Here is a 26,480-nt window from a genome sequence, read left to right as displayed (position 1 = left end):
TGCCTTTGTGACCTACTGTTCCACCAGAAAAGAGATTTTTTTTCTGCCAGCAGCACGCCCTCGATGTAGTGTTGAATACCTGTAGTCAACACATCATCCATCCATCTACTACTACCAGAACAGTCTGTTTATAACAATATCTTCTCCTTGTCTCATGTGCACCACATGTGTGCCTGATGTGAGATTCGGGGAAACGAGGACTAAAATATAGACAATAATAAGGCATTTATTGGATAGTGACAGCTGAAGAGAGACAGGAAAGGAGGGAGAGATGTGCGGCAAAGGGATCGAACTCTGCCTTGGTGAATGGTACGCACACTACCGGGTGAGCTGCCGGCGCGCCCCACGTAAACCGGATTTTTACAGGAATCACTTCAAACACTTCAGAAAGTAGCACCCACTGAACAGCCATGCTGGCTAAATGAGGGATCTGCCCAGCTTTACATAGTCTTCACCCACACAAATACTTCAAACTTTTAGCTTTAAACTCTCTAGCGCACAAAATCAGTTCTTAGTTCTCAGACGTAATGAGTGTGTTGATTTTGTGTGGCTAAATTAAAAAAACCAAAACATTAATATTTGCTTCACGTACTGAATCAGAAAAGGCACAGAACATCACGCCTGCTGGAACAGTAAACACGAGTGATGCATGATCGACTTATGCTGAAATGTGGGTGTGGGAGGGGGTGGAATAGGTGAAGGTTGGAGGCAGACAGCAGAAGAGTCATGGGGGGGTTGAGCAGGGCCCACAGAGTCAAATCTGTTGAAAAACAGATTCAGTTTGTTGGCCCAGTCCACACTGCCTTCAGCTCCTCTGTTGTTGGTCGGCCTGAAACCAGTGATGGTCCTCAGTCCACTCCAGACCTCTCTGGTGTTGTTCTTCCTCCTGTACTTCTCCTTGGCCTCCCTGATCTTTACCTTCAGTTCCCCCTGGATCATTCTCACCTCGTCTCTGTTGCCAGCTCTGAAGGCCCTCTTCTTTTTGTTCAGTATGGCCTTGATGTCCTTTGTCACCCATGGCTTGTTGTTAGAATAACAATGGACAGTCCTTGCTGGGACAGTGGAGTCCACACAGAAGTTGATGTAGTCTGTGATGCACTCTGTGAGCCCATCAGTGTCCTCTCCATGCGGCTCACAGAGCGCCTGCCAGTCAGTCACCTCAAAACATCCCTGAAGTGTCTCATAAGCCTCCTCTGACCATCTCCTCACTGTCCTCGTGGTTGCAGGCTGGCTCTTCACCAGAGGCACATAACAGGGGTTGAGGGGCACTATCACCTGCAGGGATAGGCATTGGGGTCAGGTGCATTGTAAACAAGGGGTGCTGACGCCTGGCATTGCAGATTGGTTCAAAGGGCATGGAACATCACATCTCTGGCAGGGAAGGAACCAGAGCTGGTGCGGGAGGTGGAGCGGTTGGGCTCACCTACGCACAGCATTGGATCTGGAACCAAACTCCTGGAGAGGGACTACAGTCTCTCTTTTTCTGGAGTTTCTCAGAGTGAGTAGCACCAGACAGATGTGGGGATACTCACAAGCCCCTGGTTGAGTGCCGCTGCCGCCCCTGGTTGAGTTCCCTAGATGGTGCCCTGTCCGAGAGGTCTCCAACTCCCATCTCTGGAAGAATTTCTCCGGATGCATTCCGGGCAGGGTCGGTGGTGGCAATGGGCAGAGGTGTGCTCAGCCCACCTAAAACTGCGTCCTGCCCAAAAGTTAAGGTAAAACAATTACCAGTACCATTTCTGATTTTGTGGGCAGTCTACAGCCCGCCTCCAAAGTCGCCCACTGCCCGCCCACTCTTCTCGTCATGTTCAGGCACCCACACGGCTCTGAAGCAGACCTGTCCACATGCACATGAGTGTCGCTCAGAGCATGCTGAGGGTGCTACAACAACTATGAACTCTGATGTCTCAGATTGCACGCACACAGGGCAAGGCTACGCAAGTAAAAGTCCCACGCATAACCAGCTCTAACTCGTGTATGGATTGGAACAAATTAGCGTTCTAAATGTTAGTTTAACTTTGATTGAAGGTTGAAAGTCATTTAAGCGATCGGAACATCCTTGACGATGGCGGACTTCGATCACGGGCCGGAGTCTTGACTCTTGAAATGTCCCTTTTACAGCCCTAACATACTGTGCTGCGGCTGCGTGATTCAGTGTTTGGTGGAGCTGGTAAACAAGGAGACAACTGTAGCCACTTTGCGTGTTTGTATGCACATACAGCATTTTCATTTTCCTCATTGTTGTTTGCATGTTGAAATTGGCTCAGACACAGTTCAGGCACAGATGTGGTTTTTAGATGAGGTGCCATATAACATTACCATATGGATTCATATCCATTTATATGCATTTGATTGTATTGTAAATATTTGCCCTGAATGGACTGGATGCGGCATGTTCATCTCCTTTATGTAATCAAAAGACATCAGGGGAACTGGAGGCCTGTGTCATTAATTTTCCTTTTCAGCGCATTTATTCCACATATATATATTCTGCACACGCGCTTTGAGTCTCTCGCTCCGCCAGAATGCATGAGTCGGTTTCTCAGAGCCAACCACGAGCTATATTTGTTATGCTAATTTCAAACAAGTGGAAGCAATTAATTGATTGGGTGCATGGAGGCCTTTCGGGCAGAACTTTTCTCTGCTCTCCAGCTGTCTCTGAGCCTCTCCTGGGATCCAAGTGTTATTCCTAAAGCAGCAAATTGGGCTGTTGTGCTGATTTTGAACATGGCACACACACACACACACACACACACACACACACACTCTTTAACTGAAGCACGACTGTCAGATCTTTCTGTTGGTGTCCTCGGCTGACTCTGGCAGTAAACACTGCTGTGAACAATTGTCTGAAACATACCTGAGGTTTGGTCTCTCGCTCCAAGGTCAAAGACAAGAATCTGGTATCGTTTCTGAGCACAATGAGCTCACCGCGTAATTTGAATGTAGGAGCCTCCGGTGGCAGATGAAAAATATCATCCCCGAAAATATGGCTATGGGGCCAAAAGGAAATGGGCTAAAGGTGTAAACAACCTTTTATCATGTGCAATTAACAAGCAGCTATAATAAATCACAGCTGCTCTGTGCGTCACATATATTAATGGCTCTCTCTCTTATTGGAGAAATTAATTATTTACAATGCCCAGGCAGAGAATCAAGTCCCACTGGAAGAAGTCTGTTTCGGTGTAACAGAGCTGCAGAGGGAGTCGGATGGAAAACTCACAACACACTATTGTCTCTGTCCCTGGGCGGGGGATGCATTCAAATGCAGCGTGCGATGATAATTCTCTGACACGTTTTCTATTTCATGTACTCATAAAGCACCATTAACAATGTGGCATAGCCAGTGCGCTGCCTGGGCTTGAACTGGTCTCACTAACAAAGAATCACCTTTCTGGGTTACGAATGTGCTGCGCAAACGTTTTATGCAGTATTTCTGACGAATGGCGTTCAAATACGTCATTTCTTGAAGTGCAGGTTATAAAGTGGATTAGGGCTATGTCTCATGGGAAGCTGCAGTAATAAAAGCACACGAAAACAATGCTGTCTGACTTTAAAGCTTTGCTTATTCATATTTTTTATCTTCATACCATGAGAATGAATTTAAATCCTTTGTTGACCTCCAAAAGTATGACGAGTGACTCTTCCCTTATATATATATATGTTCACAACCTTCATGAACTCTCCAATAAATGATCATTTTAATCTCTTACCAGTTAGAGAAGATGAGTTATAAAACTACTATCTATTCATCAATCTATTCATGAGTACATTGTGAAATCGTACATTTTCAATCTCTCATTGGAAAAGGGAGTTGTTCCTCTTGAACTTGAAATAGCCAAGACTATTCCTATGTATAAAGAGAATGACCCAGCTGTTTTCAACTATGTTAGACCCATCTCCATTTTACCTGCCATATCAAAAGGACTTGGAAAGCTCGTCTATCAAAGACCAATCGAACATACAACATTATATATGCACATGAATATGGGTTTAGAAAGAAACATTAAACACATACCGTGCTTACACATTTCAGCACTCATTATCCACCGTGTACTTACATTACAATCTAACGTGAATTTATGCAATGTTTTTATTTAATGTCACTCCACTCACTTCAGGTTGCTGCTTGACTGGACAAACAGAGGATCTCTCTGTGCAGATACAGACACAGCTATAGTCTCTGCCTGTCGTATCTGATTGTCATTTTCATGTATTTACTGGAATATTTGGCATTGACGATAACAATTCATATCATATAATTGAATGTAATTATCAATAGAAAATACAAAAGGTTTGATCTATTTCTTTATCTGTGACTATCTGATTATATCGAGTCAAGCCTTTCCTTGCCCAGTTTTTTTAAAGTTGGTTTAAATTCCCTAGCTATTGCAATCTCTCAAACGGGAATATTAGATCCCTATAAATACCCTTTGGTTTTGTGACTTTTAATATATATGTTTCCAAATTTTCTGATGTCATTATTAGTCATTTTAGCAGATTTGTTAAATTTCTTTCCACTTTGCTACTGAACAGTTGCATAACCAAACGGTGATTGGTTTAATTATAGCAGCATAGTAATAATTAATTAAACTTGGACGAGCCAGTCCCCCACGTAGATGATTTGATCGTCTTAAGTTTTTTTTTCTTCTTAAGGTTTTCTTTCTCCCCAAATAAATGTATGGTGTGTGCGTGATGCATGCGTGAATCATGTCTGTGCAAGTGTTGCGAATGCAAACCAAATCCTGAAGGGGAAAACTAAAAAAACACCATAACCAAAACCAGGACGTGTGTTCCCTGCGGAGGGGAAGCAGAGAGAGTGATTACAAATCAGCCAGCTCTTTAGTAACCTGGGAACACTGGGGCCCACGGGCGCTCCTGATCACACCAAGCAGCCACTCACACAACCAATAGAAATAGACCACTTAGAGCCGCCTTCAAGATGACCTCAGGGGTCATCACAATACATATATATATATATATATATTTATACTATATTGAATAATATGTGTTTTTAAAGTCTTGACAGATAGTCACCATTAAATATTTATTTTGAACCCACAGGTTATATTTACATTTGATAGTTAATGATATTGGCTGACCAACTACCACCTCTTCTGATTTACCCATGTTTAGTTTGTAGTCTAGAGACTCTGCTATATTGTTTTATTTCGTCCATAACTGCCTCTGGCAATTATGATATGTTAGCTGGGTAGAGAATCAAGTCATCCGCAGACATTGCTAATTTGTGCTCCTCTGATCCTAATACCAATCCCTATATTTTAGATTTGTGTCTTATTTTCTCTGCAAATGGTCCCATTGCCAAGATAAAAATTAATGCAGCTGAATTCATCATATAGCTCTTCACATTAACATAATATTTTTCTGTTTCTGTTGTCAGGCAACTGAACAAGGATGAAAAAGTCATTTAATAAATATGTGATCCAGCAGTCATTAACAATGACATGATGATAAAATTCTCATTTTATAGTCATTATGTTGTCCGACAAAATCAACATTCATTCGTTCATGTCAGCAGCTCTGCTATGTATTCAAATATACTGACATTTAAACTGCTTGATCACAGATAATGTTTCAGGCGATTAAAGGTTGTCCTCTACAGCTTTGAAAGCTTCAGTATTTGCATGAAGCACTGGAGCCAATATGTTAGTAGGGAACATGCATAATTTTGGTATCTGTGTTGCTTTAGGTTTTAGCATAAAGAAAGTTTAACAATGAAAATTGATGGGGCTTAATGGTTAAGGTTTAATGATGAAGGTTAATTTAGGATGAGGATTTTGATGAAGGATTTAAAGTATAATTAGGAAGGTTCATGTTATCACAAGGTTTCCAATGAGACGTGTACTGGTTAGGGTTGGGGTTGAGTGTTTGATTAATCCCAGTTTATTCAGCAGCAATGGTATTTGGTTTGCTGTATTTGGAGGTCTTCTTCTCTTTGTCATCAATTTCGTCTTCTCATGTTTGCTTTTTCTTTCACTTTCATCGCCTCCACTCCCATCACATCCACCTTTCCTCCCCCCTCCCTCCCCCATATCTCTCGCCCTCGATTTCCTGTGCAACAATATGTGTCATGGGATGTGGCCTGCCCACTCACAAACACAGCATCCTCCTCAATGATATGCAAGACTCAGATCCTAAATCCTCGCAGCGCACTGCTCAGCAGAGATTCTCTCCCCTTAACGTGATTCTGCCAGCTCTCACCATCTCTGCTTTCTGCCACATTTCTATTTAATGTGTTTTTCTTCTCTTGCTGTTTCCACTCCACACATCTCTATAAAGCACAGCTCATGAATAAATTGTGAGGTGTCAAGGTCTCAGCTCGGTTTGCCATGAGTTTAGATTTTGTGGCATTTCAGGCGGTTCCAGGCATCAGAAGTCATGGTGAAAGGCACTTGCTGTTTAATACAGAGAGAAAATGCCCAGGGGCAACCAAGCTGATGGTTGGAAGATGACATTAAGGGCCAGTGACATATGGACCAAAAAATATTGGGGGGATTATAGGGTGTATTAGGGGTGGCCCGGAGGATGAGTACAGGAGCCTGGTGGAGGACTTTGTGACATGGTGCAGGTCAAACCATCTTCAGCTGAACACTTCCCAGACCAAAGAAATGGTTATGGATTTCCAGAGGACCAGGCCCCATCTGCAACCGGTCTCCCTTTTGGGGGTTGATGTGGACCTACAAGTACCTGGGGCTGCTGCTGGACAGGGCTGCAGCTATACTGGACCGATCAGCAAATACCGACATTCTTAACAGGAAGGGGCAGAGCCTGCTTAATTTCCTGAGGAGGCTTGGGTTCTTCAACATCCGGAGGAAACTACTGCTGATTTTTTTACCAGCTGCTTGTCACCAGCATTCTCTTCTATGCTGTGGTGTGGGGAGGCAGCATTAAGAAGAGTTTTGGTACTGGGAAGCAGCTCGATGGCACAGTCGTAGGGGCGATGTGGAGGCAGGGAAGTAGCCCGGCTTTGTTGAAAACCTCTTTAAGGTCCAGGTAACAGGAGGGAACACCAGAGAGGTCAGGAAAGTCAGAGTCTGGAGAGCCGCTTCCCCCCTCCTGAGAGGCCTGAACCGACCCAGCACCAGATGGATTCAACGGAGTAGAGGGACACTGAAGAACCGCCTTGGACAGAGGACAAACAGGTGAGTGAACATCCCTTTCCCCACCCCAAAATCTCACCTCTTGAGAATTTTCCTATCATACACTCTGCTACAAACCACCCTAGTGAAACCCGACACTCTCTGCACCTCGGCTGTGTCATGGCGTGGCAGTCACCAACTGAATTGGTGATACGAACAATGCCCTTTTGACTTCCTGCCAAGAACACAAACACAGCTCTTAGTCTGGTGACACAGGGACCAAAGAAATTGGGCAAAGGTAACTTTGAGTGGAGGCGGGGGAACTGGATATGTGTGCAACCCAGAGTGGATCTATGATAAAAATCTACTTTACACAACAACTTCTTCGACAAACATCCAAAATAGTTCAAAACAGCCAAGTGTCTTCAGTTTCAGGAGTTAGTCAGTGTCACTTCCATAATTAAAGCTACTGTATGTGTTGATCAACATGAAGTTCTGGTAGCTCTGAGTAACTGGAGTTGCTTCCACCTGACGGCTCTTTATTTTCTACATTATTTCCATGCAGATGCGTCTCTTGCTCTCCTACGGAGCACCATTAAGTGTTGATCCCGTTTATTAGTTTATTAAAACCACAGAATCAACTCAGGAAGATAGCTGTGATATTATGAAGTGCTGAGGGGAGCATGTTGTTATTACTTTGATTTAGCAGGAATCTGGGTGTGTGTGTGCATGTGTGTGTGCGTGTGTGTGTGTGTGTAATCATCTCCATTGTATTCCCGGCAAAAATGGGCTAATCAGTTTGAACTGTGCTTTGTATAAAGGTTTCTGGAAGGAGCAGTCGGGCATTCAGCACACAGTGCTGCAGATGTGTTGCAGTCAACAGCTTCCATTCCAGCACTGAAGAACCTGCTTTGCTGTATTGTGCAGAATTCGGCACGGTAAGGCATGAAATGCACTTTACGTCCATGTTTGTCATGTCACGTCAGGAATACCCTTGACTATGAACATTCTTAAGAGAAAGATTAAAGTAATTTAAATTAAAATCACAAGTACCTTTTTTATTGGCCATGTGGTTGGTAGTTAAATCTGCAGTAATGTTTTTCTATTGTACGTACGTTTTACTATCATCTTTTTTAAAATTCAAGGTTTTCAGGATGTTTTTGCTTAAGAAGCTTCTCGGCTGGTCCTGACTTACTGAGGACTGTGTATTCATGTGTACACAGGAGATGTTTCAGCAATATATTCAGAAGGTTCTCTGTCAAGTGGACCCCAAAAAAAGTCTCGTCTGCCATGACGATTTACAGACGAATGTGGATCTCCTGACACTGGTCATGAAGAGGAAGAGCACATTTCTACTGTCCACTGAATATGAGGTTTTGCCTTTCACACTTGGGGATTTTTTCCCAGCATTTTCTTCGTTCTCTGAGTTCACAGGTATGTACAACAGATGCACACAAAACATGTATAAGAAAAATCTACACCTGTCAATCACAGTGCTGGACTTACAGTATCTACCACGCTTCCCAGAAACAACCATCGTCAAGGATTACCAGCACAGTGGGCAGAGCCTTGTGAGGGCTGAAATACAAGGAGGTGTTGACCAGGCTTCAGCTGGAGTCAAGGGAGGAGCATGCAGTCACCAAGAAGCATCATCTGTCACCATTAAAGCAAAGACAGTAGACTTGCGCAAGCTGAAGGAGAAATATTTCAGCCAGTATGCCTCTCTCTCTCTCTCTCTGGGCTCTGTTTTCATGAACCAGGCACACCCTATTCCAGTGCATCCTGCTTAGTGCATCGTGGGTATGAAATACACTTTTGATATTTCGTAGACATGATTGCCTGGTGGACTTGTGGTGCAATTGGATATATTATAGGTGGGTGTGTTAGAGGCTGTGCTAATCATGGCAAATCACATTCACTACTTCCACGTGACACGCACTCATGCTTGGCACCAAGACTGCAGCGCGCCACTGGATTGGCAACGGCACACCCTCTACAGCACCACTCCTCGCACTGTGGTGCACAGCGAGTCACCAAGATGCCAAACTGGAAAGTAACCTCAGTGCATCCCTCAGTGATGTGATACTGCGTCCTGTGCTGACATGAAAATAGAGCCCTGTGTCTCTGTTAGCATGCGAACATGCTGATAGTCACAATGTAATCATGTTAATGTTTAGCAGCTATAAAGTTGACCATGTTCACCATCTTGATTTAGCATGTTAGCATGTTGCATGATAAAATTGGATAATTGGCACTAAACATATAGTACAGCGGCTGGCGAGAATGTGAGTTCTGCAGGTATTTTGTCATAAAACCATAGTATATAAACCAAAGTATTGACCAATTCAAATGTTGACCTGATGATGACGTCTTTGTTAACCCTCTTGATAAGTTATACTAAAGATGAAGTCAAAGTCCAAGACATTTTATTCAAGAAGTGCTGGTGGAAATATCAATGTCAATGTCGAAATATGCTTTTGTCTTTTTTTCTCAAAAAACAAATGACATGGAAGCCCAACCATCTCTTTCCCTTCATCTGCTTCCTGTCTCACCTGTAGGGAGATAAAAACTGGCTTCATGCCCAAACTGAAGAAGGGAATGGAAATGGCTTTTGTTGATAAGATCATCTTCAACGCAGCTGATGTCACCTTGAGTGGAAAAACTGGAGTGGACGGCTCCTGTGAAGCACGTTGGAATGTATTCATGAATGTCTTGCTGGCGGTGAGTATGATGGTGATAGACAGTTTTAAACATTCACACACGTCTGCCAATGTATTTTCCTCTGTCTGTCATCTCTGCATTAAAGGGTAACTACACCCTCATATTCAAACCTTTTTTGCATACAGCCGAACTAATCATAATAAATTGCATAAAGCAGTGTGACAGTGACAGCCAGCCTTGAAACACAACAAGATCCAATTGGATCTGTCCTGTGTGTCTAAAGTCCCTTTGAATGGTTAGGCAGTTATTGAATAGTATTGCTACAATATTTGCCCCATACTTCTCCCTCAGGAAGGGGGATCCTTGAGAGTTGAGAACCACTGTTTCAGACAGTGTAAAAGCCTTCCTCTTCAGCGGCATAAATCCCAGGCAGGCAGGCATCTCAAGGCAGTAGGACAGATATGTATGCAGTTACTTTTGTACATTTATAGAGAAAACACAAAGAAATGTCACATTTCAAATCAGTACAAAAAGAAACAGCAAAATAACATGATTATCAATACGGTAAAAAGCTAAAGTGTGATTCAAGAATGACAGTTTCATCTAAAAATGAATGTTTCAGGGTGTTTGTGTTGCTTGCCTTTTGCTCTGTGTTTCTGAGTTTTGGTGTGTGGTTTGGTCTTCATGTTTATTGGCAAAATGTTTCAGGTTAAATTGGTTGGACCGTATTGACAACAGAATGTCGTGGTACATCTGTGTGTTTACCTGTGGTATTTATTGTTTAATCAGGGCAAGAAGATGTGGGATACTTCCTTTATTGTCCCAGCAGAAAGGGCTTATGCCTACAGCCTCAACGAGATCAAAATAAAGGATGAGAAGATCGGTAAGAAACAAAGTGTTGTGTGTTTACACGCCTGCACCATTTGTCATTTTAAGATATCAATCAGATCCCAATTTCTTAATTCCTTGATTTATCTCTCATTCATTCTTTCAGAAACGACAAGGAGTCTCATTGAGCACATTGGTGGTAAGGGGGAGGAAGTGCAACCCATTGACCCCCGTCCAATAGAAACATGTAAAATGTTTTTCACTGTTTTTTTGTTCTAACAATCAAATGTCTCAATAACTTACTGTTTCTCTGAAGTGCTTTCATTGCCTACACTTTGCTGACTCCTCAACTGCTTTCACTTTGACATTTAAAACAGATTTTTATTCTTCAACTGATTATTCTTCAATTAAAATTTAAAATACCAACTGATATTTCAACAGTTTACGTAACGCTTCCACTTCAACTTGATAACATTTACCGCGCACAGTACACGTCAACTGACATTTCAACTACATTCATCTCTTACTCCTTAAATGATATTTCAGCTGCTATCATCCCTCTCTCTTCTCCTTTCAACTGCTGAAATATTTAACTTTGAAAATAACAATAAAACTCCTTTCAGTGCTTAAATCTTTCAGTTTATACACTTGAACTGGCAATAATTCCTTTCAAAAGACCCTTCCAGCTTAATCTCTCACTTACACTTAAACTCCTTACACTTTCAACTCTTTTCAGAGCTTGAACTTCAACTGAATCTTCAACTCCTTCCAGCACTTTCACCTCCACTGACACTTAAATTGCAACATAAACATCTTTCAGCGATTACATTTTTACTGACATTTAATGTTCTTTCAGTAATTGTATTTCAACCGCCACTTCCAGTTTTTCAGAATTTTAACTATTTCAAAGGTTTCAACTTCAAGTTTTCATCAGAAAATGTAACCATATGTAATCTGTGTGTGTGTGTTTATATTAGCAGCCAAACCAGTCCTGGCACCAGAAACATTTGAACCTGACGACTGTACTGAGAAGACCTTTGAGACCCTGCAACAAGTGCAAGAAGGTATTATTACTAATCCCCTCCAGACAGGTCCCTGCAAATTCAGTTTGGTGGCAATGATCACCAAAAAAGTATAAAATGCATGTGGGACTGACATTTTAACGGTGTTGCAGTTGCTAATAAAAGCACTGTTACTGCTTCTGTAGAGTTACTGAGGACAGAAGCTGTTCTCCAGCCACTGGCCCATCTTTCTCGGGAGACTCGTTCCGCTCTGTCCAAGAGCTTTATTCTGCTCTCAGAGGACAGAGATGCCCTGACTCTTCTAAAACAAAAGGTATTTTTTGTTTTCTATAGAAGTATTGATTTTGAAATAGCCAAGAAAGTCACAGTGAAACAACAGTTGGATTTCTCAGCTTCAGTAATGTGACATTTTTCTGAGTGGAACTGCTTATGTGGATGGGTTTTAGTTACGAGAGCAATTTAACTCAAATTCTTCAGATCTAATTGCGCTCAGGACAGGAAGCCCTATCTGTGACAACATTCTGAATATGGAGATAAACCGGTGAGTCAGTCACATGGAGAGGACTGTATTGCGAGCTGTATGTTAGCGGCTGGCATTTGTGAGCTTTGATTGTATGGATGAATTCCGTCTCTCTTAAAGACAGAAAATCGATCCCAAAACAGTTTAAAATTGTCAATGAAACCCACACCGTGAACATTACAAGTGGACTGAAGCCAGGTCAGCTCCGAATAATTCTTTAAATGGAGGTTGGGATGGAAGACAACAGATCCTGGAGCTTTTCCAGGATGACAGGAGCCGTGGCACCAGGGAGACAGTGTGTGGTTGCGTTAAAGAAACAGTACACTCCTGGTTATGGAATCGCCGATTATCAGTGTAGTAGGGGAGAAGAGTGGATGAAGGGAAGGAGACTAAGTGCTGACAGGACAAAACAGCACATGTTCAGTGACCACACGGGGTGACCTCACCAGCTGTGGATGGGCGGTCTGGATAGGGAAGTGTTGTGGTGAGGAGAAGGGGTCCATCTCAGGAGAATGGTCCTCAGCTGGCTCCAGGCGAGGGAGATCTCTAGACTGTCTGATCACAGCCTCCTTCAGCATCCTGCGATGGGAGGAGGGGAATCTACCCTGTTGATTGATTGGCTGTCCCGTGATGGACTGACAAGCCGCAGTGCCAGCGTCAGGTGAAACAGCGGCACCGGCCGTAGCTAGAAAGGAGTCCACGTCAGATGGTAACAGGAGCGCGGGGGCATCAGCCGGGTGGGCCGGAGGCTCATCAGACAGAATCGCGTAGCGGTTTGAGAGAACTAGGCGAGGTTGTGGTCCAGCCCCCACCGAGTCTCTCTTACCGCCACAAACCACCTCAGTCCAGGACGGCTGAGACCAGTAGAAGGTCCTATTTGGTGTGGAACTCAGAACAGCAAGTTTTGGCCTGGCAGTGCCTGGCTGGACTGGGACGGCCAGCAGAGGTAAGGTTCCATCCAGGGCCACGGTTTCAGCAGTGGCATCGGTTCCAGCAAGATCGAGGCTTTTAGCATGTGAGATGAGGGCGATCTGGCCACAGAGACACCAAGAGTAGAACACTGCATATATGAGATATGCTTCACCTGGGCAGAAGCGACTGATAAGAAACCTTTGATCATTCTGTCCTTTTCCCGGATTTATGTCTCCAGATCATGGATACTGTCCTTCATTTCTGCGTATGCAAGTTCACAGTCCTTACACACAGCCATGATTGTTGTACCGACCTTTTGCAGTTTTAAAAGTTTAGCCTTAGTTGTGATGGTAGCAGGCTCAGGTAAACAATCCACACGTCCGTTGACTAAAACCTTTTTACCCAGTTAAAACATGTACGTAAAACAACAAGGCTCTAAAAAGTGTGTCATAAAATTATGGCTAAAAACTTGAGCTGGCATGGACTCCACAAGTTTGTCCAAAACCTGGTGACCCATTTTACCTGAGCATGATTTGACAATGTTCCAAAGGGCTTTTTGTGATGTCACAGAATGCTTGGCCCCCATAAACGTTCGATGGGGTTGAGGTCAGGTGACTGTGGAGGAATTTCCATAACTGTCACGACTCCTTGGTCTTCTTTGGTCTTCAAAGTTCTTACAAAGAGGTGTGTTTGGGCTCATTATCCTGCTGTAGTTTGAATCCTTCTCCACAGAGAGGGTATAGCATGTCTCTGAAGAATGGAGTGGTACTTCTCCTTGGTCAGGGTGTAGTTGATTCGGTGCAGATGTCCAACTCCAGAGTAGGCAAAACACCCTCAGACTTGAATATTTCCACCACCATGTTTCACTGTTGGTTTGATACACTGCGGTATCATTCTCTCTCCTGTTCGTCTCCTGACATACACCCTTCTGTTACTGCCATAAATCTCAAACTTGGATTCATCAGTAAATAGGACTTGTTTTTCTTCAGTCATCCACAGTAAAATGAGATCACTTCCTCTGATCCTCTGAGACAACTTCAAGACAGCCTTCTTTTGACAGTACGTTTACTGATTGGAGTCTTACATTCTTTATTTAGCAAGTTCTGTATCTGTGATGAAGTTGCTTTTTTTTTTATCTATCAGGGAACTAAGCTTGATGTGTTGATCTTCTGATGGTGTGGTCCCTTTTGGTCTGCCTGATCATGCTTTGGATACTGAACTGATCCCGTTTCTGCAAAGCGTCTTAGAGTTTAGTCTAGCCATGATTTGACACTGTGAAAGCCCCTCTTTGCTGACAATAACGATTTGACTTCTGGAACTTTCACTTAGTTTCACAATGCTACTTAGTAGGCAAGGATCTGCTGGACACTTGAGGCACAGCCATATTTATAACAGGTGAACACTGGCTGCCAGAGTTAATTGAACAAGCCTCCGATGAGTAGATCAAATCCACCTTAGTGTCAATGCTACAATGGGGATGCAACTCAAAGAAATCTCACCTTTTGTACGAAGAAGTTAAGTTGGTCAATGTTAGCATGCTGAGGTTAGCATGTAGCTCAAAGCACCGCTGTGTGCAGTACAGCCTCACAGAGCTGCTAGCATGGCTGTGAAGTCTTGTTATATCAATACTTTTTATTATGAAATCGAAAACAGTCTTTCAGTCAAATCAGTTCTTTGTTAAATCGTATGTGAAAGTGCCATCATGTAAAAAGGTTAAAAAGTCATTTTGTCTCCTCTCAGCTGGATCAGTGGCGTGAAGATGACTTTTACGAGCAGCCACAGTCCTGGTCTGACTGTTCAGTGCTGCGTCTGCTCACTGAGACCGGATGGACCAGAACCACTAACACAAACCTGGAAGCTGTTACCCTGCTGGTCAGCGCGATGGACAGTGAGTCAGCTGTACAGCACTGTGTCTGACTGCTTTGCTGTTTGGATGTTGTCTTCCATGTGGGTGTGGAAGGTGGATTGTATTCTCTATACAAAACCAAAGTTTGTGTGCTCTCAAGGGTAAATGCAGGACTGCACTGTGATTGGTTGTGGTGTGCACATTGTCTGTTTATTTCCTCAGTCCAGCTCAGTTAACCTCGAGTTGAGCTGCTTTGTATTAAATAAGCGACAGCAGTCTGACATTTTGTCTGGTTCAGCCCACATGTACCGACAGTTTCTGTGTTTCCCACAGAACTGCCAGAGAGTCTGTCATCGCTGATAGCCAAGTGCCGTCCTGACACCCTGAGGGGCCTCAACAAACTGGTAAGTCCACTGGATTACTACGATCAGCATGCCCTGCGCACATACAGGGTAGTGAACCTTTCCTTTGGCTTATATAGCAGATCTCAGTGCTGAAGTTCTTGGCTGCAGTCAAACCTGTAAGCCACTTTTTACGTGTTCTTTCTGAAATGGACACTACAGTCATCATTGAGCACATATAGAGCAGGGTCAGATCTTGATGGGCTTCATTTTGAGGCATCTTATCGCCTCAGTTTTCTTTCTAACAATGCCAAAAAAATATTTTTTTTCCCTTATTCTTATACTTCAATTGTGGCTTATTTGGACTGGAAGTAGTCTCAGTCCACCTCGTTCAGGTGGACAGTTCAGTGAAAGTGTCCATGTGACAAAGCATTTCCACTGTGGTCCTTTGACTTGTTGTCTTGTTGTTGTGGTGCAGGTGAGCAGCCTGAAGGAGCGTGGTCAGGCTCACGTGTCTGAGTCTCTGCCTGCTAGTCTGCAGGACGGAGGGGAGCTCCACTGGCTCACTGTGTTCCTCTGTTCCTCCGATGATTCCCTGAGAGAGATGTTTGAGCTGGGGATAATGGCAGGAGGAGTGCTGCTGTTGGCCCTGTGTGTCACTGTGCAGGGACTCTCCGTGATGCAGGAGTAACCTGAAGAATTCTGGGTATTTCCCTGGGTTTTTAGGGTTAGGCAAAGTAAAGCTCTCATTAAACTCTCTTTGTATTCAACTGTTTTGTATTTTGATCCTGGGTGTTATCTCTTTCTGTACTTTTTTTCTGATTTTCTGTTGTTGGAGAGAACATTTCTTATCCTATATTCTGTAGCTGATTAAAAATGTCTTAATCTGGGCACTGCATTTCTCTAGATAGATTTCTTGAAGTTGTCATTGACTTGTCAGATACAGTAGCAGTGCCTTATCAGTCTTTGCATTCAAATCCATTGACTTTTTTTTTGACAGTCATTGACTATTTCTGATACTTTTGATGATGTGTACACTTTTAAATTTGACTGCATATTGTGCTATGTTTAAATCTTTGTTAATGATGCAGTGGCTGTCACTGTTTTACCAGTCCAGTGACCGGTCTATATGAGGAGGAGCTAACCTTTTTGTCTTGAGGAGCAGAGGAAGATCCTGGTTGGCTATGAAATGACCCACAGCTCGTTGTTTTCTATTTTCATTTAGTGCAGTGACTCTCAATAAAGTTTTCCAATGACTGCAGTGTTTGTGTCCATTATTGTTGATGTCAGTTACACTGTGACATCAAATCCATCATTTGGACTGAATGGCATGCTGTGCAACAACAATGTCAATCCACATAAACCTCAATCTCTCTAAACAGATATCTGCATATGATTGCACAATCTGTAGGCAAGGGACAAGATTTTGGTATTGGACACGTTCTGGTTTCCCTTTGTAGTCCGAGTGGTATTGACTAATCATGTTTGAGCGGGCTTTGGTTGCATGCAGGTAAACAGTCTGTGTGGAGAGCAAAGGAGGCCGAAATGCAATCTCAGAACCCATCGGCTATCCTCTGACTACGATTTAGCTTTTTAATCAATGTAGTTATAATTACCACTTTAATATGAAATTTTAGCTCTTGTCATCAATTTGGGGCACCACTCTCGGTCACAGCCGAGAGAAAATTAATAAATCGAATTCATCAAATTAATGAATTTATTGCATCTATTAAATCAATCTCATAACCAAAATAGTAACTCCTTTATACATTGGTCTTCATTCTCTGTTTAGAGGAAATATTCACGGACAACGACTTTGTGATATATGAAACATTTATTTATAGCTGAATGTTTGTCAACAAGTGAATAGTGAAGAAATGAGATATTAATAGTGATATCACATGACATTAGAACACAATAAATGCAAGTAATGGATTATTTAAATGGCGTATTAAAGATTACTACACTATTTGGCAATAGCGAAAGGAGTATGTGGTTTCAGAGATATAATGGATGGTCGCTAAATTGGAGTAGTAATTCAACTTCTCTAGAATCTAAAGTTAAGAGCCCTATCCGACATCAACTCTTTACCACAGCAGCAGGTTGGACCTTTTTGTGTCACAGCTGTGATGGCAGGGTGCAGAACAGGGAAATAAGACCCAAATGCAGACACGGGCTGAACTAGATGCAGGAAACCTCAGGCGGACGGTCTGGGGGCTGTACAGATGAGTGGAGCAGGTCTGGAGGACTGGCAAGTGGATGACCAGACAGGCGGAGCCGCTCTGGAGGATGGCGGCGTAGGCGGAGCCACTCTGGAGGCTAGAGAGCAGGGGCGGAGACGGGCGGCTGGAGAGCAGGAGTGGAAGCTGGCGACAGGGAGGCCGAGCCGGAGGCTGGCGTCGGGGCAACAGGAAAGCTGAGCCAGAGGCTGGCGTCGGGGCAATAGGAAAGTTGAGCCAGAGGCCGGTGTCGGGGCAGCAGGACTGGAGGCTGGTGTTGGGCCAGCAGGACTGGAGGCTGGTGAAACCAGGGAAGCAGGAGACTGCTGCAACTCTGAAACAGCTGATTTTTGTAGCATTGGAGCTGGAGACTGCTGCAGCACAGGAGCTGGAGACTGCTGCAGCACAGGAGCTGGAGACTGCTGCAGCTCAGGATCTGAAGTAATAATTATAAAAGACTCTCCGCTCTGTCCTCGACAGCAGAGGTGTAGTGCTATTTATACTACTGGTATTGCAGTATAAACTGGAGTACTGGAGCCACCTATGACGTTAAGTTGTGGCTGTTTTTGTGGCTATGTCACAACTCTTCCAACAGTAGTCATGGTTTTCAGGATTTTATTGATTTAGAAGCTTCTAGGCTGGTACTGACTTACTGAGGACTGTGTATTCATGTGTACACAGGAGATGTTACACCAATATAAGTGGACCCCAAAAAAAGCCTCGTCTGCCCTGGCGATTTACAGACGAATGTGGATCTGCTGACACTGGTCATAAAGAGGAAAAGCAAATTTCTACTGTCCACTGGCACATGGTGATTTTTTCCCAGCATTTTCTTCGTTCTCTGAGTTTACAGGTATGTACAACAAATCACACAGGAGAAATATGATCTCTTTTCCTGGTTCCTGTCAGTACACGTGCTGCAGCATTCTGGATCAGCTGGAGAGTCCTCAGGGACTTATTGGGACAGCCTGATAATAAGGAATTGCAATAATCCAGCCTAGACGTGACAAATGCATGCACTAATGTTTCTGCATCTGTTTGAGACAGGGTCTTCCTGATTTTTGCAATGTTACGGAGGTGAAAGAAGGGCAGTCCTTGAAGTTTGTTTTACGTGGGAGTTAAAGGACATGTCCTGATCAAAGACAACTCCGAGATTCCTCATGGTGGCGCTGGAGGCCAGGGCAATGCCATCTAGGGTAACAATATCCTTAGATACTGTGTTTCTGAGGTGTTCAGGGCCGAGAACAATAACTTCTGTCTTGTCTGAGTTCAACATCAGATAATTACAGGTCATCCAGGTCTTTATGTCCTTAAGGCATGCTTGGAGGTTGGCTAACTGATGAGGTTCTTCTGGCTTGATCGATAAATATAGCGGGGTATCGTCCGCAAAGCAATGAAAATGTATGGAGTGTGTTTTCTAATGATATCTCCTAAAGGAAGCATATATAAGGTGAATAGTATTGGTCCAAGCACAGAACCTTGTGGAACTCCATGACTGACTTTGGCGTACATGGAGGATTCATCATTAACATGTACAAACTGAGATTGATAAATACGACTTAAACCAGCTTAGTGCGGTTCCTTTGATGCCAATTAAATGTTTCAGTCTCTGTAATAGGATATGATGGTCAATGGTGTCGAATGCAGCACCAAGATCTAACAAAACAAGTATAGAGACAAGTCCTTTGTCTGATGCAGTTAGAAGGTCATCTGTAACCTTCACCAATTCAATTCAATTCAATTCAATTCAATTTTATTTATATAGCGCCAAATCACAACAAAGTCATCTCATGACACTTTACAAAATAGAGCAGGTCTAGACCGACTCTTTATAATGTTATTACAGAGACCCAACAGTTCCCACCAGTGCTGTCTCTGTGCTATGATGAGCTCTGAAACCTGACTGAAAGTCCTCAAGCAACTTATTGTCATGGAGAAAGTCACACAGCTGGTTGGCGACTGCTTTCTCAAGAATCTTGGAGAGAAAGGGAAGGTTAGATATAGGCCTATAGTTGGCTAAAACCTCTGGATCAAGAGTGGGCTTTTTAAGAAGAGGTTTAATTACAGCTACTTTAAAGGACTGTGGTACGTAGCCTGTTAATAAAGACAGATTGATCATGTCTAGTAAAGAAGTGCTGACTAAAGGTAAAACCTCTTTGAGCAGCCAGGTTGGGATGGGGTCTAAGAGACAAGTTGATGGCTTAGATGAAGAGATGGTTTTAGTAATTTGGTGAAGGTCAATGGGAGAAAAGCAATCTAAATATACATCAGGTTTTACAGCTGTTTCTGAGATTCTTGTGTTTGAAGGTAAGGTACCACCTGAAGACAGGAGGTGATCAGTTCTGTCTCTAATAGTTAGAATTTTATCATTAAAGAAGCTCATGAAGTCATTACTGCTGAGGCTTATAGGAATACATGGCTCCATAGAGCTGTGACTCTCTGTCAGCCTGGCTACAGTGCTGAAGAGAAACCTGGGGTTTTTCTTGTTCTCTTCTATTAATGTTGAGTAATAGGCTGCTCTGGCTTTACAGAGGGCCTTCCTATAAGTTCTAAGACCATCTTGCCAAATTAAACGTGATTCCTCCAGTTTGGTGGAGCGCCATTTCCTTTCAAGTTTCTGCACTGTTTGCTTTAATTTGCGAATTGGGTGTTATACCATGGAGCTGACTTTCTTTGTTTTATTATCTTCTTTTTAAGAGGGGCAATAGAGTCAAGTGTCAATCGCATTGAGCCTGCAGCACTGTCAACAAGATTGTCCATTTGAGAGGGACGAAGGTTAGCATAGGAGTATTGAGACATGGCATTGAATTTAATGCCGATGGAATCACTTCCTTAAATTTAGCTACAGCACTATCAGATAGATATCTGGTGTAGACTTTTTTGCCCGATGGCGTGTAGTTCAGTAATAGGAATTCAAAAGTTATTAAATAATGGTCCGATAATAAAGGATTCTGTGGAAAGACAATTAGATGTTCAATTTCAAGTCCATATGTCAGAACCAGGTTGAGGGTGTGATTACAGTGAGTGGGTTTCTGTACCCTCTGACAGAAGCCGATCGAATCCATTAAAGAGATAAATGCAGTTCCAAGGCTATCCTTATCAATGTCCACATGAATATTAAAATCCCCTACGATAATGACTTTGTCTGTTTTAAGGACTAAACGTGATAAAAACTCTGAGAATTCAGATGAGAATTCAGAGTGTGGACCTGGAGCGCGATAGACTATAACGAATAAAACTGGCTTCAGTGTTTTCCAGGTTGGGAGTGAGAGACTCAGAACAAGGCTTTCAAATGAGTTATAATCCAGTTTAGGTCTAGAGTTCATCAACAGGCTTGAGTCAAAAATGGCTGCAACTCCACCTCCTCGGCCGGTGCCTCGAGGGATGTGAGTATCAGTATGACTGGGCGGAGTGGATTCTTTCAGGCTGACATACTCTTCATGACACAGCCAGGTTTCTGTCAGACACAGTAGATCAATGTGATTATCTGATATTAGCTCGTTTACTAATACAGCTTTAGATGACAGAGATCTGATGTTTAACAGTCCACACTTAATTTTCCTATTGTTTTGGCCTATAGCAGTGGTGGTCTTAATTTTTATTAAGTTTTTATTAACGACTCCTCTCCCGTTTAACTTTGATTTAATTAATTTAAGAGGTCGGGGGCAGACACAGTCATCATGGGGTTTTGGGTGGGTAACTGCTCTAATGGAAGCGCAGAGAAGCGTGTAGGACTGCGACTCTACCTCCTGGTCTGGACTTTGGGTTGTCACAGTTTTGGTTCACGAATAAAGTCGGTCAGATTTCTAGATATGAGAGCCGCTCCATCCAAAGTGGGATGAATGCCGTCAGTCCTCATCAGACCAGGTCTCCTCCAGAAAGTCCACCAATTATCTACGAAGCCCACATCGTTTGCTGGACACCACCTCGACAGCCAGCGGTTGAATGATGACATGCGGCTAAACATATCATCACTGGTCAGATTGGGGCCCAGAGAAAACTACGGAGTCCGACATACTTTTTGCAAATGTACACACCGACTCCACGTTCATTTTTGTGACCTCAGATTGGCGTAACCGGGAGTCGTTACCGCCAACGTGAATAACAATCTTACTGTATTTACGCTTATCCTTAGCCAGCAGTTTTAAATTTGATTCAATGTCGCCCGCTCTGGCCCCAGGAATGCATTTCACCATTGAATAGTATTGCTACAATATTTGCCCCACACTTCTCCCTCAGGAAGGGGGATCCTTGAGACTTGAGAACCACTGTTTCAGACTGTGTATATGCCTCTTCAGCTTCATAAATCCCAGGCAGGCAGGCATCTCAAGGCAGTAGGACAGATATGTATGCAGTTAATTTTGTACATTTAAAGAGCAAACACAAAGAAATGTCACATCAGTACAAAAACAAACAGCAAAACAACATGATTATCAATACGGTAAAAAGCTAAATTGTGATATAAGAATGACAGTTTCATCTAAAAATGAATGTTTCAGGGTGTTTGTGTTGCTTGCCTTTTGCTCTGTGTTTCTGAGTTTTGGTGTGTGGTTTGGTCTTCATGTTTATTGGCAAAATGTTAAATTGGTTGGACCGTATTGACAACAGGATGTCGTGGTACATCTGTGTGTTTACCTGTGGTATTTATTGTTTAATCAGGGCAAGAAGATGTGGGATACTTCCTTTACTGTCCCAGCAGGAAGGGCTTATGCCTACAGCCTCAACAAGATCAAAATAAAGGATGAGAAGATCGGTAAGAAACAAAGTGTTGTGTGTTTACACGCCTGCATCATTTGTCATTTTAAGATATCAATCAGATCCCAATTTCTTAATTTCTTGATTTATCTCTCATTCATTCTTTCAGAAACGACAAGCAGTTGCATGTCTGGAATTGAACTCATGGCCGCCTGTCAAGAAACATGTAGAATACTTTTCACTGTTTCTTTGTTCTGTTCCAGCTTGTATTTCACAACATGAGTCAATCAAATGTCTCAATAACTTACTGTTTCTCTGACACTTCAAGTGATTACACAGACACCTCAATTGTTCTCAGTGTTTACACTTCAACTGACAGTTTAAGTCCTTTCAAGTCTCAAATTTTCACCTTTGAACAAAAGCAATATCCTTTACTTCTTCTAACTCAAACAACTTCCATTGTTCATGCACAATTTACTTCAACTGTTTTCAGTGTTTACACTTAAGTCGACACTTCAACTAACATCATCTTTCAGTTTATACACTTGAACTGGCAATCTTTTCTTTCAAAAGACCCTTCCAGCTCAATCTCTCACTTACACTTAAACTCCATACACTTTCAACTCTTCAGTGCTTGAACTTCAACTGAATCTTCAACTCCTTTCAGCACTTTCACCTCCACTGACTGAATTGCAACATAAACATCTTTCAGCGCTTACATTTTTACTGCCATTTAATGTTCTTTCAGTAATTGTATTTCAACTGCCACTTCCATTTTTTTCAGAATTGTAATTGTTTCAAAGGTTCATCAGAAAATGTAACCATATGTAATCTGTGTGTGTGTGTGTGTTTAAACTAGCCGCCAAACCAGTCCTGACACCAGAAACATTTGAACCTGACGACTGTACTGAGAAGACCTTTGAGACCCTGCAACAAGTGCAAGAAGGTATTATTACTAATCCCCTCCAGACAGGTCCCTGCAAATTCAGTTTGGTGGCAATGATCACCAAAAAAGTATAAAATGCATGTGGGACTGACATTTTAACGGTGTTGCAGTTGCTAATAAAAGCACTGTTACTGCTTCTGTAGAGTTACTGAGGACAGAAGCTGTTCTCCGGCCACTGGCAGATCTTTCTCGGGAGACTCGTTCCGCTCTGTCCAAGAGCTTCAGTCTGCTCTCAGAGGACAGAGACGCCCTGACTCTTCTAAAACGAAAGGTACTTTTCTTCTTTTACGATTTAAGTATTGATTTTGAAATAGCCAAGAAAGTCACTGTGAAACATCAGTTACATTTCTCAGCTTCAGCAATGGGATGTTTTTCTGAGTGGAACTGCTTATGTGGATGGGTTTTAGTTACAAGAGCGATTTAAATCAAATTCTTCAGATCTGATTGGATCACTTAAAGTGGGCGTGGCTTTGAGAATGCAGTTCATTACAGGGCTGTAGAGCAGTGTTTTTCAACCACTGAGATATAGTCAGGTGTGCCATGGGAAATTATCCAATTTCACATTTTTTTTCTAAAAAACATTTTTTGGAAACAAATTAATTATTATCTGCCAATAATGTGCCGTTGTCGGCTGTGAGAGCAGTGTGTTGCAGAGTAATCATGTAATAAATACTCTTCGCCAATAGGCGGCAGCACAGTAATTTGAGACAAGATGTTAGGGGGTGGCGGTGATTCGCGAGACTGACAGACATCAGTCTCGCTAATCACCGCCACCTGCGGCTGCTACCATCTTGTCTCAAAGTACTGTGTCAGTGACAGTGATGGAGAAGTTTTTTAAAAGGAAGAATGCTAACTCCGAACTGGACCCTGAACAAAATTCTGAGCCAGATGAAGGCCCTAGTATGAGTGGAGGTAAAAAAAAAGCAAAGACGGCGAGCTCGAGCAAAGCCTCTGGCGCGAGGCAATACGACGAAAGCTATCTTTCATTTGGATTTACTTTCACCGGGGATGCAACTACACCGTTACCGTTGTGCCTGGTGTGTGGTGAAAAGTTATCCAACAGCTGTATGGTCCCAAGTAAACTTAAACGCCATCTCCAAACAAAACACCCTTCGCTTCAAAACAAGAATGTGGACCATTTTGGCTACTGCCAAGGAGTACCCCATTCTGGCAAACAAAGCAATTTTGACATTGCTCCCATTTTCCACGACATATCTGTGTGAGGTTAGCTTTTCAAGCCTGACTGCTATAAAAACTAAAAGCAGAGAGAGACTGAGAGCTGTTGAGGAAGAGCTTCGTGTTTGTCTGTCTTCTATTCCTGCCAGGATATCAGCTCTGTGTTCATCCAAACAGGCCCAGGTTTCACACTGAGTGAGTAAAAATAAAAAATGAGATTGTGAAATACTTTTTTCTGTTTATTTGATTCCTGTTGATAAAACTTTGATGAGAATGACTTTATATTGTTAATATAGGCTACAGAGTTTCAAATTTTAACATTTTCGGCTGGTGGTGTGCCTCGAGATTTTTCCAAAGAAAAAAGTGTGCCTTGGCTCAAAAAAGGTTGAAAAACACTGCTGTAGAGGACTATTGCCCTCCACACACATCTTCATCACCTTTGTTGTTAAATTAACCACAGCCTTTGGAAATGTAAACAAAATTTATTTGTTTACATTTTGTCAAATTAGCTTCATTAATTAGCTATTAGCAGTTCCTTTTTGCAGTGTACCAATGGATGTACAGACAGCTATCACTGGATTACTTTGATACTGAAGAAATGTAGTGGATTTATGTACTTCTAAGTGGATTTATGGGCATTTATCCAGGATGGATATCCTCAGGAATGATTCAATATGTAGTTCATGTCTTTGTATTCAGATGTGACTGAGTTATGACTCTGAGAATGAGTGCATGCAGTATCCTTGCCCCACCTTCAGCTCTCTGGCGCCTGTCATGAAAGTCCCCATGGTTTGCACACAGTCCGTCTTCTTTTTCATGCAAAACAGAGCATAGCTGTAGCCTATATTAGAATCTAGGTCAATTCCCATTTTCAACTAACTACACATCTAACAAAAACAGATTCTGACATTCACGTTCCCCACAGGATTAATTGTAATAACTTTGGTGATCCTCTGACTCTGACATCTAGTGCCACCATCAGATCCACATTTTAATTTGTCCAATACTTTTATGACCTAATACCTGCAAAACAAATAATTTCCTCCGTTATACTTTGTGTTTACTGCTAGACAGCAAATGTTAGCATGCTAATTTTTAAACTAAGATGGTAAACATGCTAAAACAGGTTTAACATCAGCTTGTTAGTATTGTTAGCATGTAGCTCAGAGCACCGCTGTGTGCTGAGCACAGCCTCACAGAGCTGCGAGCCTGGCTGTGGACTGTCACTTCTTTTCTTCGTTAAATCGTATGTGTCGTCATGTAAGAAAGATTAAGAAGTCATTTTGTCTCCTCTCAGCTGGATCAGTGGCGTGAAGGTGACTTTTACGAGCAGCCACAGTCCTGGTCTGACTGTTCAGTGCTGCGTCTGCTCACTGAGACCGGATGGACCAGAACCACTAACACAAACCTGGAAGCTGTTACCCTGCTGGTCAGCGCGATGGACAGTGAGTCAGCTGTACAGCACTGCGTCTGACTGCTTTGCTGTTTGGATGTTGTCTTCCATGTGGGTGTGGAAGGTGGATTGTATTCTCTATACAAAACCAAAGTTTGTGTGCTCTCAAGGGCAAATGCAGGACTGCACTGTGATTGGTTGTGGTGTGCACATTGTCTGTTTACTTCCTCAGTCCAGCTCAGTTAACCTCGAGTTGAGCTGCTTTGTATTAAATAAGCGACAGCAGTCTGACATTTTGTCTGGTTCAGCCCACATGTACCAACAGTTTGTGTTTCCCACAGAACTGCCAGAGAGTCTGTCATCGCTGACAGCTAATTGCTGTCCTGACACCCTGAGGGGCCTCAACAAACTGGTAAATCCACTGGATTACTACGATCAGCATGCTCTCCACACATACAGATCCCTTTGGTTTATATTGCAGATATATTTTTTTTGTTTACTAATTTTTAACCCATGCTCCTGCCTCAATTTTACCCACCACCTTAATGATAATATGCTAATAATAATATGCAGATCTTGATGGACGACACCAATATATTTGCATGTTTCAGTCCATTTACTACAAACCACATACAATATGTCACATTTGACCAAAATGTACAAAATGCTAAGTCTTTATTTTCCAAGAGGCAGATTTGTTTTCACAGCCAGTACATATTCCACACAGAAACATCATACATAATACGTGAAATATACAATATACATATAAAATAATTGGAGAATAGATTGATATTTTTGTCTTCAGTCTATTCTTATAAAAA

The 26,480-nt window shown here is 42.6% G+C and overlaps 1 protein-coding gene across 1 annotated transcript; it reads left to right on the top strand.

Annotated features, from left to right (window-relative positions):
- Positions 1–9,041: 9,041 nt before the first annotated feature.
- Positions 9,042–15,921, top strand: LOC139283423 (uncharacterized). The gene is made up of 9 exons (XM_070903468.1): positions 9,042–9,118; positions 9,659–9,821; positions 10,551–10,644; positions 10,756–10,836; positions 11,567–11,653; positions 11,797–11,924; positions 14,784–14,931; positions 15,223–15,293; positions 15,709–15,921. The coding sequence occupies exons 1-9, from the start codon at positions 9,042–9,044 to the stop codon at positions 15,919–15,921; spliced, it is 1,062 nt and encodes a 353-aa protein (XP_070759569.1).
- The last annotated feature ends 10,559 nt before the right edge of the window (positions 15,922–26,480 follow it).

The sequence above is a fragment of the Enoplosus armatus genome, chromosome 1 (assembly GCF_043641665.1).
Source record: "Enoplosus armatus isolate fEnoArm2 chromosome 1, fEnoArm2.hap1, whole genome shotgun sequence".
Lineage (NCBI taxonomy): Eukaryota > Metazoa > Chordata > Actinopteri > Centrarchiformes > Enoplosidae > Enoplosus > Enoplosus armatus.
The sequence above is the reverse complement of the archived record's forward strand: the minus strand, read 5'-3'. Positions and strand labels throughout refer to the sequence as shown.

What these genes read in the sequence shown, in the direction of transcription:
- LOC139283423 (XM_070903468.1), top strand. Translation starts at nt 9,042, where the DNA reads ATGCTTGGCACCAAGACTGCAGCGCGCCACTGGATTGGCAACGGCACA. An exon ending in CCCCCGTCCAATAGAAACAT is followed by an intron (nt 10,837 to 11,566) that starts GTAAAATGTTTT and finishes TGTTTATATTAG; the next exon opens with CAGCCAAACCAGTCCTGGCA. An exon ending in CCTGCAACAAGTGCAAGAAG is followed by an intron (nt 11,654 to 11,796) that starts GTATTATTACTA and finishes CTGCTTCTGTAG; the next exon opens with AGTTACTGAGGACAGAAGCT.